General features: G+C 42.8%; 1 protein-coding gene across 1 annotated transcript in view; it reads left to right on the top strand.

The window, feature by feature from the left end:
• Positions 1 to 13,321, top strand: part of LOC137094899 (probable ATP-dependent RNA helicase DHX34) — a 34,955-nt gene that overhangs the window by 3,568 nt on the left and 18,066 nt on the right. The window contains exons 3-8 of the mRNA XM_067460845.1: positions 1,875 to 2,186; positions 6,303 to 6,560; positions 8,301 to 8,403; positions 9,282 to 9,499; positions 11,651 to 11,825; positions 12,364 to 12,563. Of these exons, the coding sequence (XP_067316946.1) occupies positions 1,875 to 2,186; positions 6,303 to 6,560; positions 8,301 to 8,403; positions 9,282 to 9,499; positions 11,651 to 11,825; positions 12,364 to 12,563 (1,266 nt within the window). The remainder of the gene's footprint in view (positions 1 to 1,874; positions 2,187 to 6,302; positions 6,561 to 8,300; positions 8,404 to 9,281; positions 9,500 to 11,650; positions 11,826 to 12,363; positions 12,564 to 13,321) is intronic.

The raw sequence follows: 13,321 nt of genomic DNA, 5'->3' as shown, positions 1-13,321 counted from the left end.
TATAACAAGTGATCTTTAAAGGTTTATGTTGGAAGTAGCAACCTTCCAATCCTTTCACTATTGATATGTTAATTAATGTATATATTTGCTAACCTGTATTCTATGTGTATGTTGATTTGCCAGTTTGACTAATCTCTTTAGTGTGGGAGGGATTATAGACATGTGATTATACTGAGCATGTGTAGACTCAGAACTCCATTTTGCATCAGACCTCATTAGAGGATGCATTTTTGTGTTTGGTCTTCAATGAAAGCAGTTGCTGTTTGGACTTCACTAGAGAAGTGTAAGATTATGGACTTCAGTGAGTACAGCCACACTTAAAAGACTATGGACTATTAAGAATTATATCCTGTTTACTCAACCCAGAGAAACCTACATCCTATTTATAACTGAACTTCAATAAGAAATGTGCCTGCATGGTGAATTAATACAAATTGTTTATGAGTAAACAAGGTATGTTATTTTTTAAAGACTGTTTATTTTAAATCTCTGAGTGCATATTTTAACTAAGGGGTTTCAAGGGAGTGTATATCTTTTTGGCAACTGCAAATTTCATCTTCAAAGAAACAACCATCCTCTGCTAACCCAATATATTTTTTGTAGTGGCATGTCTTTATCCTTGGCAGTTTAAAGACATGGTTCTTCAATTTAACAGCCGAGTTACCTATGTGCCATTACACGAATGCTTATGAATATCATTTGTTCAAAGAGTTGACTTCTAAAAAGGCCATGCTTTTCTTGACTAGTGGTTTTCAAAAGGTGGTCTTTATGTTCATGGAGACTCACATTTGCCAAATGGATGTGACATCATTTTTCCCTTTTCAGTAAGGTTATGGTGTAGTTATTTCCAATAGATTATGGAATTTCCAATCGTTTATCCATCCCAAGCTATATCATTCTTCAGTTCTCTTGACAAACTGGGTGCTTCCTGTAGAGCAGGGCTTCTTAAACCTTTCCCACTAAGAACTCCTCTTGGCCTAAGAAAGTTTTATGTGACCACAAGCTTGTAGATATATAGAATAATATAGAATAATTTTATTGTCATTGTACATCGAAATTCAATGCCATCCCCAATCATATTATATATATAGAATTAGGAAACAAAGCACCCATCCTTCCACATTCTAATCACTATTGTACAACCCCTAATGTCACATCATTGTGAAACCATAGAGTTCAATATAGTCACAGCTCTAGTATAAAAGCTGTTTCTCAGTCCTTGTTTTTGTCATCCTATAGAATATGTAGAGTGAGATGGACCCTTAAGAATGTTTTGAGCTTTCTTAAGGGTGCAGGAATTATAAAATTGTATAAAATTCCAAAGAGGGGAGAGGGCAACCAAGAAGTTTCTGGAAAGTAGTGATAACCTTCTGGAGTGCTTTCCTATCTGCCGGTGTGCAATTAACAAATCCTATGCAGATGCAATAGGTTAGAACACACTGTATAGCACAGTGGTAGAAAGTTACCAGCAGTTTTTCTTTCAATTGCTGCTTCCTTAAAAGTCTCAGATAATGTAATCTCTGCTGGGACCTCTTAACCAAGGCTGCAGTGTTGTTATTGATCTAATCCTATTGGAAGGCAGAATAGGGTTGGATCAGGCATGGTCAAACTTCAGCTCTTCAGGTGTTTTGGACTTCAACTCTTACGATTCCTAACAGCTGGTAGGCTCTTAGGAATGGTAAGAGTTGAAGTCCAAAACACCTGGAGGGCCAAAGTTTGCCCATGCCTGGACTCTGTAGTCTGTAGTAGGATTCTATGATTGTATGAGTTTTGGACAGATGACAACATGTGGGGATGTGAGTACCTCTGTGTTCTCTATATGGGAAATTCAGAGCTGCCCCTTCCTCCTCCTCCCCCTCCTCCTCCACATGCAGGTTGGTTACCAGATCCGCTTTGAGAGCACGCGCTCATCTGCCACACGGATCGTTTTCCTGACAGAAGGTCTTCTCCTGCGCCAGGCCCAGCGAGAGCCCACATTGCCCAGCTACCGTGTGCTGATTGCCGATGAGGTCCATGAGCGCCACCTCCATTGTGACTTCCTCCTGGGTGTCCTCCGCCGCCTGCTGCCCGGCCGCCCTGACCTCAAGTTGGTGCTCATGTCGGCCACCATTAACATCCGGCTCTTTGCTGACTACTTTGGTGGCGCTCCAGTGGTACAGGTCCCAGGACGGCTCTTCCCCATCACGGTGAGGTGGATCAGTGGGATCAGATCCTTGAGCATGGCATAAGTTTGTGATGCAAGTACCTTTAGGGCTGGAGAACAAGTAGGGATTGTGAGTGTATGACTCAGTTTCCCTTCTACAGAGTAGGAATTTTGTTCTTCATTGAATCTTCTGAAGCTGTTTTCATTCTGTGACCTTTTCAGAAAATTTGGGGAGTGGTGTGGTTAAAATATTTATTAAATACTAGCCATCCTCTGCCATGTGTTGCTGTGGCCCAGTCTGTGTATATGTGCTTTGTGTGTGTATGTATTTGTGTATATGTGTTTATATGTGTATTTGCATATCTATCTATATACATAAAAATGTAATGTTCGTTTGTGGGATTAACAGAACTCAAAAACCACCGGACTAATTGACATCAAATTTGGACACAAGACATCTAACAACCCAATGTATGTCCTTCACTCAAAAAATTGATTTTGTCATTTGGGAGTTGTAGTTGCTGGGATTTATAGTTCATCTACAATCAAAGAGCATTCTGAACCTCACCAACAATGGAATTGAACCAAACTTGGCACACAGTTTTCCCATGACCAACAGAAAATACTGGAAGGGTTTGATGGGCAGTGTCCTCTGGTTTGGGAGTTGTAGTTCACCTACTTCCAGAGAGCTCTGTGGACTCAAACAATGATGGATAATAAAATAATAATAAACCTTTATTTATACCCTGCTACCATCTCCCGAAGGACTTACAAGAGGCCGAGCCCAAATACATCAGTAAACAACAATAACAATAATACAACAATAAATGAACTCAAAAGCAAAGCAATAAAAACAAAGCAATAAACATTAACAAAACACCACGACACGTTAAAACCTGGACTGGATCTCGACTAAACTCTATATGCTCAAATGTGAACACTGGTGGAGTTTGGGGAAAATAGAATCTTGACAGTTGGGAGTTGTAGTTGCTGGGATTTATAGTTCATCTACAATCAAAGAGCATTATGAACCCCACCATTGATAGAATTGGGCCAAACCTCCCACACAGAACCCCCATGACCACCAGAGTGGGTCACAGCAAGGCGTGGCAGGGGACGGCTAATATATATACACACACACACACACACACACACACACACACGTGTGTGTGTGTGTGTGTGTGTGTGTATACCGTATAAGCTGTCCCGAATATAAGCTTAGGCACCTAATTTTACCCCCCCAAAATTGGGTAAACATTTTGACTCAAGTATAAGCCAAGGCTGAGAAATGCAGTAGTTACTGGTCAATTTTGAAATGAAAATAGATACCAATAAAATTACATTAATTGAGGCATCGGTAGGTTTAATGTTTTTGAATATTTACATAAAACTGTAATTTAAGATAAGGCTGTCCAACTCTGATGAAACCATTATTCTCACCTTCTTCAATGTAAATGTGCTTATGTATCCTTGCAATAATAATAAAGAGAATAAGATAACTGTAATAATAATAATAATAATAGAGTAAAATAATAGAAATGTAATAATAAGAGTTATAATAGAGTAAAATAATAAATGTAAATAATAAATTTAATAACAATAATAAAGTAAAATAATAAATGTAATAATACTAATAGAGTAAAATTATAAATGTAATAATAATAATAATAATAATAATAATAATAACAGAGTAAAATAATAAATAACCTTGACTCAAGTATAAGCCAAGGGGGACTTTTTCAGCTTAAAAAAGAGCTGAAAAACTAGGCTTATACTCGAGTATATACAGTATGTGGTTTTGCACATGCATTGTAATGTATTTTTTAATTTTTGGCTTTTTAAGTCCCTTCCGTTGTGTTTTTCAGTGTTTTTATGCGCGATGGTCACTCATTGGCCTGATAGGTGTATTGTGTCCAAATTTGATGTCAATTCGTCCAGTGGTTTTTGAGTTATGTTAATCCCACAAACTAACGTTACATTTCTATTTGTATAGATACGGTTGGGATGGGTGCAGACCATGGCAAGAGGTCATTGCTTATGTGTGGGGCATAGATTTTGAGTCTTTGCCCCACTCTCTAATTTTTTCAGGCTTTCAGCAGCAGCTCTCTTATGAACACACATCAATTTCACTTTGACAGTTTTTATAGAAATCCTAAGATCTTAAATTTGAAAATAAAAAGCTTAATGGACTTCTGTATGAGTCCATTAAACTGAGAAATACAGATGTTAATTAAAAAAAACTTAGATTCACATTAGGAATGATTGCCCAAGGCCACTGGATGACATTCTCCCCAAATATTATTTTAATAGCCAATAATGTTGAAATTAGATGGTTAGGATACTCTTTAGTGATCGGCCCCAGAGAACAAGTGACAAATTCTTCCACAAAATAGAACTGATGAGAAAAAAATGGAGACTGCTGAAAGGGGAAAATACATCCCCAGATGAGGTTTGGAAGGCATTTTAGCTATCTCTAAAAGACTCAAAATGATTTGGTTTTTTTTATCTGAGAGGATTCTTTCACTTCAAATGGGCATATTATTAGTTCTGGATAAAATGTTTGCTGAAACGCATTGATGTTTATCCAGGAAAGAAGTGACGAGCGGAGGGCCATCAGCACGGTTCCGTCCTGGGCCTGGTCCTGTTCAACATATTTATTAATGACTTAGATGAAGGGTGAGAAGGCAGGATCATCACGTTTGCAGATTGGGAGGGATAGCTGATACTCCAGAAGACAGGAGCAGAATTCAAAATGATCTTAACAGATTAGAGAGATCATTGGCCAAAACTAACAGGGACAAATGCAAGATACTCCACTTAGGCAGAAAAAAATGAAATACAAAGATACAGAATGGGGAACGATGCCTGACTCGAGAGCAGGATGTGTGAAAAAGATTTTGGAGTCCTCGTGGACAGGAAGGTGAACATGAGCCAACAATGTCATGCGGCAGCTAAAAAAGCCAATGGGATTTTGGCCTGGATAAATAGGAGAATAGTGTCTAGATCCAGAGAAGTCATGCTACCCCTCTATTATATTCTGCCTTGGTCAGACCACACCAGGAATCACACTGTGTCCAATTCTGGGCATCACAATTGAAAGGAGATGATGACAAGCTGGAATGTGTCCACAGGAGGGCGACTAAAAGGATCAAGGGTCTGGAGAACAATCCCTATGAGGAGCGGCTTAAAGAGCTGGGTCTGTTTAGCTTGCAGAAGAGAATGTTGAGAGGAGACATGATGAGGGCCATGTATAAATATGTGAGGGGAAGTCATAGGGAGGAGGGAGCAGGCTTGTTTTCTCCTGCCCTGGAGACTAGGATGTGGAGCAATGGCTTTAAACTGCAGGAATGGAGATTCCACCTGAACAATAGGAAGAACTTCCTAGCTGTGAGAGCTGTTCAGCAGTTGAACTCTCTGCCCAGGAGTGTGGTGGAGGCTCCACCTTTGGAGGCTTTTAAGTGGAGGTTGGATGGCCATCTGTCCGTGGTGCTTTGAATGAGATATCCCTGCTTCTTGGCAGGGGGTTGGACTAGATGGCCCATGAGGTCTCTTCCAAATCTATGATTCCATGAACTTTCTTGTTGTAGGAGCCTGTCCATATACTTTCCATATTATTTCTTCTTCTGGTACCAGTTATTTTTTATTAAAGAAGCAATGCCAAAGAATGCACCTACTTTGTATAACAGGTTGAGTATCCCTTATCTGAAATGCTTGGAGCAAGATGTGTTTAGGTTTGGGGACTTTTTGGATGTCATTATTTTTATATTCATACAAATTGTGTTCTTGGAGATAGGATCAAAGTATAAATGTGAAACTCATGCATGTTTCATGTAAACCTACATTATAAACTCAGCCTGAAGGTAATTTTATACGTAATATTTTAATAACGTTGGGCATAAAACCAAACTTGTGTGTACTGAACTATCAGAAAGCAAAGGTGTCACTATCTCAGCCACTCAAATAGGAAATTTTGGCTTGTGGGGTATTTTTGCTAAGGGTTCTTAACCTGTATTTGTAAAAAAGACAGAAACATAGCTTAAAGAAATAGTTTTCTTTTTCTAGTGTTGGCAGCTGGAACCTCCATTTTAAAAAGAAATAATCTAAGTTAAATATAGACCTAACTGTATAGCATACCTCTTGTTCTACTTTCCTGGTGCAGGTTTTATACGAACCTATCCGTCCAGAGGAAAGTGCCAGTGGACGGAAAGAGCGGCTGGACCCTCGGCCTTACCTGCGTGTCCTCCAAGCCATTGATCACAAATACCCTCCCGAGGAAAGAGGGGATTTGCTTATCTTCCTTAGCGGTGTGGCTGAGATTGGGGCCGTGATGGAGGCTGCGCAGACTTACGCCACTCACACTCAGCGCTGGGTGGTCCTTCCTCTTCACAGCACCCTCTCTGTGGCTGAGCAAGACAAGGTGGGTCCGTGGCCTGAGTGGCCAGGCTTGGGGTCATTTCAGTCTAACCCAGGGGTCTTTAAACTTTTAAAACAGAGGGCCAGGTCACAGTCCCTCAAACTGCTGGAGGGCCAGATTATAATTTGAAAAAGAAAGAAAGAATGAATTCCTATACAAACTGCACATATTTTATTTGTAGTGCAAAAACACTTAAAAACAATACAATAATGAAAAGGAAGAACAATTTTAACCAATATAAACTTATTAGTATTTCAATGGGGAGCGTGGGCCTGCTTTTGGCTGATGAGATAGAATTGTTGTTGTTGTTGTTGTGTGCTTTCAAGTCATTTCAGACTGAGGTTGACCCTGAGCGAGGGCCAGGTAAATGACCTTGGAGAGCTGTACCTGGCCCTCGGACCTTTGTTTGAGGACCCCTGGTCTCCAATATACGGCACTATGATTCACTTTATTTATTTATTTATTTATTGTATTTGTATACCGCCTTTCTCAGCCTTTTGACGACTCAAGGCGGTTTATAGGCAACAAGTAATATACATAATATCAAAATGCACCTAAAACATTAAATACAATATAAAACCACAACAGAAATAATAAGCAACAGCCAGGAGACAGGTGTTTTTGAAGTCTCTTCCTGAGTCCCCTTTCTCCTCTTAGCTAGCCTGAGGGCGGGCGGGCGCGGAGAAGCAGCAGGATTTCCTCCTTCTCCTCCTGAGGTGGCAGGCAGATGTAGTAAGCAACAGCCAAGAGAAAGGTGTTTTTAAAGTTTCTTCCTCAGTCCTCTTCCTCCTCTTAGCTGGCTTGGGGGCGGGGGCGGGGGCGGGGAGAAGTATCAGGATTTCCTCCTTCTCCTCCTGAGGTGGCAGGCAGATGTAGTAAGCAACAGCCAAGAGAAAGGTGTTTTTAAAGTTTCTTCCTCAGTCCTCTTCCTCCTCTTAGCTGGCTTGGGGGCGGGGGCGGGGGCGGGGAGAAGTATCAGGATTTCCTCCTTCTCCTCCTGAGGTGGCAGGCAGATGTAGTAAGCAACAGCCAAGAGAAAGGTGTTTTTAAAGTTTCTTCCTCAGTCCTCTTCCTCCTCTTAGCTGGCTTGGGGGCGGGGGCGGGGGCGGGGAGAAGTATCAGGATTTCCTCCTTCTCCTCCTGAGGTGGCAGGCAGATGTAGTAAGCAACAGCCAGGAGACAGGTGTTTTTAAAGTCTCTTTCCCAGTCCCCTTTCTCCTCTTAGCTAGCCTGAGGGCGGGCGGCGCGGAGAAGCAGCAGGATTTCCTCCTTCTCCTCCTGAGGTGGCAGGCAGATGTAGTAAGCAACAGCCAAGAGAAAGGTGTTTTTAAAGTTTCTTCCTCAGTCCTCTTCCTCCTCTTAGCTGGCTTGGGGGCGGGGGCGGGGGCGGGGAGAAGTATCAGGATTTCCTCCTTCTCCTCCTGAGGTGGCAGGCAGATGTAGTAAGCAACAGCCAGGAGACAGGTGTTTTTAAAGTCTCTTCCTCAGTCCTCTTCCTCCTCTTAGCTGGCTTGGGGGTGGGGGCGGGGAGAAGTATCAGGATTTCCTCCTTCTCCTCCTGAGGTGGCAGGCAGATGTAGTATTGTTGCTGGGGGCGGGATGGCCAACTGTCAGGGATTCTTTGAATGAGATTTTCCTGCTTCTTGGCAAGGGGTTGGACTAAATGGCCCACGAGATCTTTCCAACTCTGATTTCTTTTGATATGGGGTGAGAGATAAATATTGTAATAACTTTTTCTGGCAGGTGTTTGACTTGCCCCCCCCAGGAGTCCGTAAATGCATCGTCTCCACCAACATTGCTGAAACCTCTGTGACCATCGATGGTGTCCGGTTTGTTGTAGACTCAGGTGAGAGCAAATCATCATAAGCTTTGTCTGTCTTTTGTCCCAGCCTTCATATGGTTCTGGCAGGTTAGGGGAACATGAATAGGTCAGCAAATTTCGTGCCTGTTTGCAACATGAGCTGAGCTGGCTACCATCCCCCTTATTTATGCAACTTTAAATACTTACCCTTTAAAAAAATCTATGTATAATTATACATAACTGCAAGTTAAAAATTTACACTTCACCACAGACTGGATGGCCTTGAGTATTTTCTGTTGGTCATGGGGGTTCTGTGTGGGAATTTTGCCCCAGTTCTGTTGGTGGGATTCAGAATGCTCTTTGATTGTAGGTGAACTATAAATCCCAGGAACTACAACTCCCAAATGTCAAGGTCTATTTTCCCCAAACTCCATATGTGTTCATATTTGGGCATATGGTATATTTGTGCCAAGTTTGGTCCAGATCCATCATTGTTTGAATCCACAGTGCTGCCTGGATGTAGGTGAACTACAACTGCCAAACTCAAGGTCAATGCCCACCAAATTCTTCTAGTGTTTTCTGTTGGTCATGGGAATCCTGTGTGCCACGTTTGGTTCAATTCCATCATTGGTGGAGTTCAGAATGCTCTTTGATTGTAGATGAACTATAAATCCCAGCAACTGTAACTCCCAAATGACAAATCATTTTTTTTTTGAGTGAAGGACATACATTGGGTTGTTAGGTGTCTTGTGTCCAAATTTGTTGTCAGTTCGTCCAGTGGTTTTTGAGTTATGTTAATCCCACAAACAAACATTACATTTTAATGTACATAGATTAAATAATGTCACAGGCCCCAACGTGGCTTGCAGGTAAGCCCTTCCACTGTTTCCTTCTTACATCTGATGTGTCCCTCTCTCTTGTAGGGAAGGTGAAGGAGCTCAGCTACGACCCCAAAGCCAAGCTGCAGCGGTTGCAGGAATTCTGGATCAGCTGCGCCAGTGCGGAGCAGCGCAAGGGCCGTGCGGGTCGGACGGGGCCTGGGGTCTGTTACCGGCTCTATGCTGAGTCAGATTATGATGCCTTCGCCCCTTACCCTGTGCCCGAGATCCAGCGGGTGGCACTTGATGCCTTGGTTCTTCAGGTAGGCAGAGAACATGGTGTGAAAAATGGTTCTGCTTCCCTCTGCATTCACTCACCACTGAGCAGACAGACCCCAACATAACCAGCTATAAGACTTTTCTCATAGTGGGGTGCAGACACGTCTCAGAGAGTGGGTTCTTTCCTCCTCTTGGCTGCTGATTGGTTTGTCTGGATGCCACCAAAATGGGGCATGTGTTTCCCTATCGTATCTATCTGTAATTCTGCAAGGATGAGGGAGCTCTGGAAATGCCTTTCGTGATGCAATCTGTATTTTGGATACCGTGGAGGACGATGGCAGGCAAACGCTTCGAAACTTTTCAGACCTTTTCAGGTTGGGCACAACAGGGCAGAAGAAGGACCTCATCTAGTTTGCTAGCCTTGCACCAGAATGTGTGTGCTTATAGCAGAAGGTGGATAAAATAAACCTTATCTATCTATCTATCTATCTATCTATCTATCTATCTATCTATCACTCTACTAGCATATATCTAGCATATATCTAGTATTTATGCATTTCTCCCAGTATAGAATAGAGGGTAATGATATAATTTAAAAGATCACTAGAAAAAGAAAATATAAGGAACTACAACAGACTGTCTTCATGATGGATCAATTAAAATAATATTGGAAATAAAGGTTCAACTATTCCCAGAGTGTGGGGAGTGTGAGGGAGGAGGTAAAACCGATTGATATAAGTAGTAGATATGCATGGAAATGGAAAGGTCAAGAGAATAGGATGTACCAGAACAAAGGAGAATTCAATGGAAAATCGTTGTCTGTTTATTTCTTCTGACAGTGATGTGATTGTAAATTGAGATATCCTACATGCATTGTCAATGAAAATAATAATAATAATAATAATAATAATAATAATAATAATAATTTGTTGTTGTTGTTGTTGAAGACTTTCATGGCTGGAATCACTGGGTTGCAGTGAGTTTTCTGGGCTGTATGACCTTGTTTCAGAAGCATTCTCTCCTGACATTTCACCTACATTTATGGGCAAAACATTGGGAAGTGTTAGCTGGCACTTCTATGGGTGAAATGTTGAAAAGACTGTAAAATCAGGACAGTAAATAAAGAGTAGCACTCAAAAACAGGGGAATTCCAGTTAAGAATCAATCAAAGCCAGCTAATACCCCTAACAAAGGATCCCCCCAGAGAGGAAGCAGTCAGGCTTTGAAGCTACAAGGCCATTTAATGCTAATCAAGGTGGCCAACTGCAACATTCACACTTGCCTCAACAGACAAGAGTTCTTTCTCCCACCCTGGACATTCCACAGAGACATAACCTCACTTGCCTAGTTTCCAACAGACCTCACCACCTCTGAGGATGCCTGCCATAGATGTGGGTGAAACATAAGAAGAGAAAGTTCCTGGAACATGGCCATTTAGTCCGGAAAACTCACAGCAACCCAATAATAATAAAAATTATAGAACTTTATTTATATCCTGCCCTATCTCCCTGATAAAATAAAAAGCACCCAAACAAACAAGATAGCTAAAGTAATACATAATGCCTGACTTGAAAAGCCTTTCAAAAACAATCCAGCTAAAACATTAGACTAATACAGTTAAAAAAACATTCAAACCACTGTAAAAGATACAGTACTCCTTATTAAAAATATTATAAGCTGAAGTCCTGTTTACATAGAAAGGTTTTTGTCTGCTAATGAAAAGAGAAGGGGACCAAGCGGATCTCCCTTGGAAGGGAACTCCATTGCCTAGGAGTCACCACAAAGAAGACTCTGTCTTGTCCCCACCTGATGAGCAGGAGTCCCCTGTGGTGCAATGGGTTAAATCCTTGTGTCGGCTGCTGACCGAAAGGTCAGCGGTTCAGATCTGGGGAGCGGGGTGAACTCCCATCTGTCAGCTCAAGCTCCTCATGCAGGGACATGAGAGAAGCCTCTCACAAGGATGGTAATATATCAAACATCTGGGCATCCCCAGGACAATGTCCACGCAGACTGCCAATTCTCTCACACCAGAGTGACTTGTAGTTTCTCAAGTGGCTCCTGACATGAAAGAAAAACAACAACAGATGAACCCAAGAGAAAGTTCTCTTCCCAAGATTATAAGACCCAGGTAAGCTCCTATGGGGAGATACAGTTCTGATAGTCTGGATCTGACTATCCCTCTCCTTTGTGCCTAGATGAAGAGCATGGGTCTGGGTGACCCCCGGGCTTTCCCTTTCCTGGAGCCACCCCCACCGGCCAGCTTGGAGACAGCTGTGGGCTACCTGAAGCACCAAGGTGCCCTGGATGCAGGGGAGAGCCTCACACCCATCGGGAGTCTCCTATCTGAGTTGCCAGTTGACGTTGTGATTGGTGAGCCCTTGTTTTTTGGGATAGCAGCTGGGCCATCCCAGACCTCATTAGCTTTTCTGATTTTTGTGTATGTAGGGGCGCAATTTGACCTCTCACTAGAGCTTGAGTGGTGAACCTTTGTGTCACTGCAGATAAATTTGTTGCTGACATGTCTCAGAAGGGCAGGCTGTGTTCTGTGCTTAGAATCATAGAATGAACCCAATGCCAGAGCTTCAGCTAGAGCTTCTCTGGTAGGCAGATGCTGAGCCTCTTTTTGAAGATGTCTTGAGAAAGAGACCTTGGGCCATGTCTGGTCCATTGTTTCCATTGCCAAACAACTTCTACAGTTGAGATGTTTCTTCTAATGTTCGGTTGAAATCTATCTTCTTGTAACTTCAAGCAGTTGGACTTGGTAAACAGAGAACAAACCTGCATCTTACAGCAAATGTACTAAAATCTTGTGTGCATCAGGCTAGGCCCTTAAATGTTGCTGAGGGTGAGCAGGACGGAGCTTGTCCTTGTGATCCCTCCATCCTCTGGTGTTGTTGTCCTTTTGCAGGGAAGATGTTGGTGCTGGGGACCCTCTTTGGCTTGGCGGCACCCACCCTGACAGCTGCCGCAGTGCTCAGCGTGCCCTCCCCTTTCCTGCGTAGCAGCAGTGGACGGAGTGACCCCGACTGTGCCACCGCCCGCCGTCCCCTGGAGAGCCCCTTGGGAGACCCCTTGACTCTGCTCAATGTCTTCGATGCCTGGGTGCAGGTGAGTGGGCATGACCTGGAGCTTTGTGACAGGCCCAGGAAGCAGCACAGATCTGTGCCCCACGATTGGGAAGCCCCATCAGGGTGTGTGATGTTCCCAGTTTTGGTTCTATCTCTATGGACTTCATCCCCCAATCTTCAGGCTCCATTTTGATGTTGGAGGGAACGGGGTAAAATGTTGTTGGAAATAGCAACCTTCCAAACCTTTCCCTGTTTGTTTATTTATTAATGTATGTATTCGTTAACCTGTGTGGAGCCACTAGTGGCGCAGTGGGTTAAAGCGCTGAGCTGCTGAGCTTGTTGACCGAAAGGTCGCAGGTTCGATTGCGGGGAGCAGCGTGAGCTTCCGCTATCAGCCCTAGCTTCTGCCAGCCTAGCACTTCAAAAACATGCAAATGTGAGTAGATCAATAGGTACCGCTGTGGCGGGAAGGTAACGGCGCTCAATGCAGTCATGCCGGCCACATAACCTTGGAGGTGTCTATGGACAACGCCAGCTCTTCGGCTTAGAAATGGAGATGAGCGCCACACATGACAGGGTCAGACATGACTGGACTTAATGTCAGGGGACAACCTTTACCTTTACTATTCTATGTGTATGTTGATATGCCAGTTTGACTTACCTCTTTGGTGTGGGAGGGGTTATAGACATGTGATTGTACTGAGCATGTTCAGACTCAGGACTTCATTTTGTATTCAGTGTTTGCATCAGACCTCAGTGGAGGTCGATGCATATATGTCTTTAATCTTCAATTAAAGC

Source organism: Anolis sagrei, chromosome X (assembly GCF_037176765.1).
Source record: "Anolis sagrei isolate rAnoSag1 chromosome X, rAnoSag1.mat, whole genome shotgun sequence".
Lineage (NCBI taxonomy): Eukaryota > Metazoa > Chordata > Lepidosauria > Squamata > Dactyloidae > Anolis > Anolis sagrei.
This window is presented reverse-complemented; position numbering and strand designations above follow the sequence as displayed.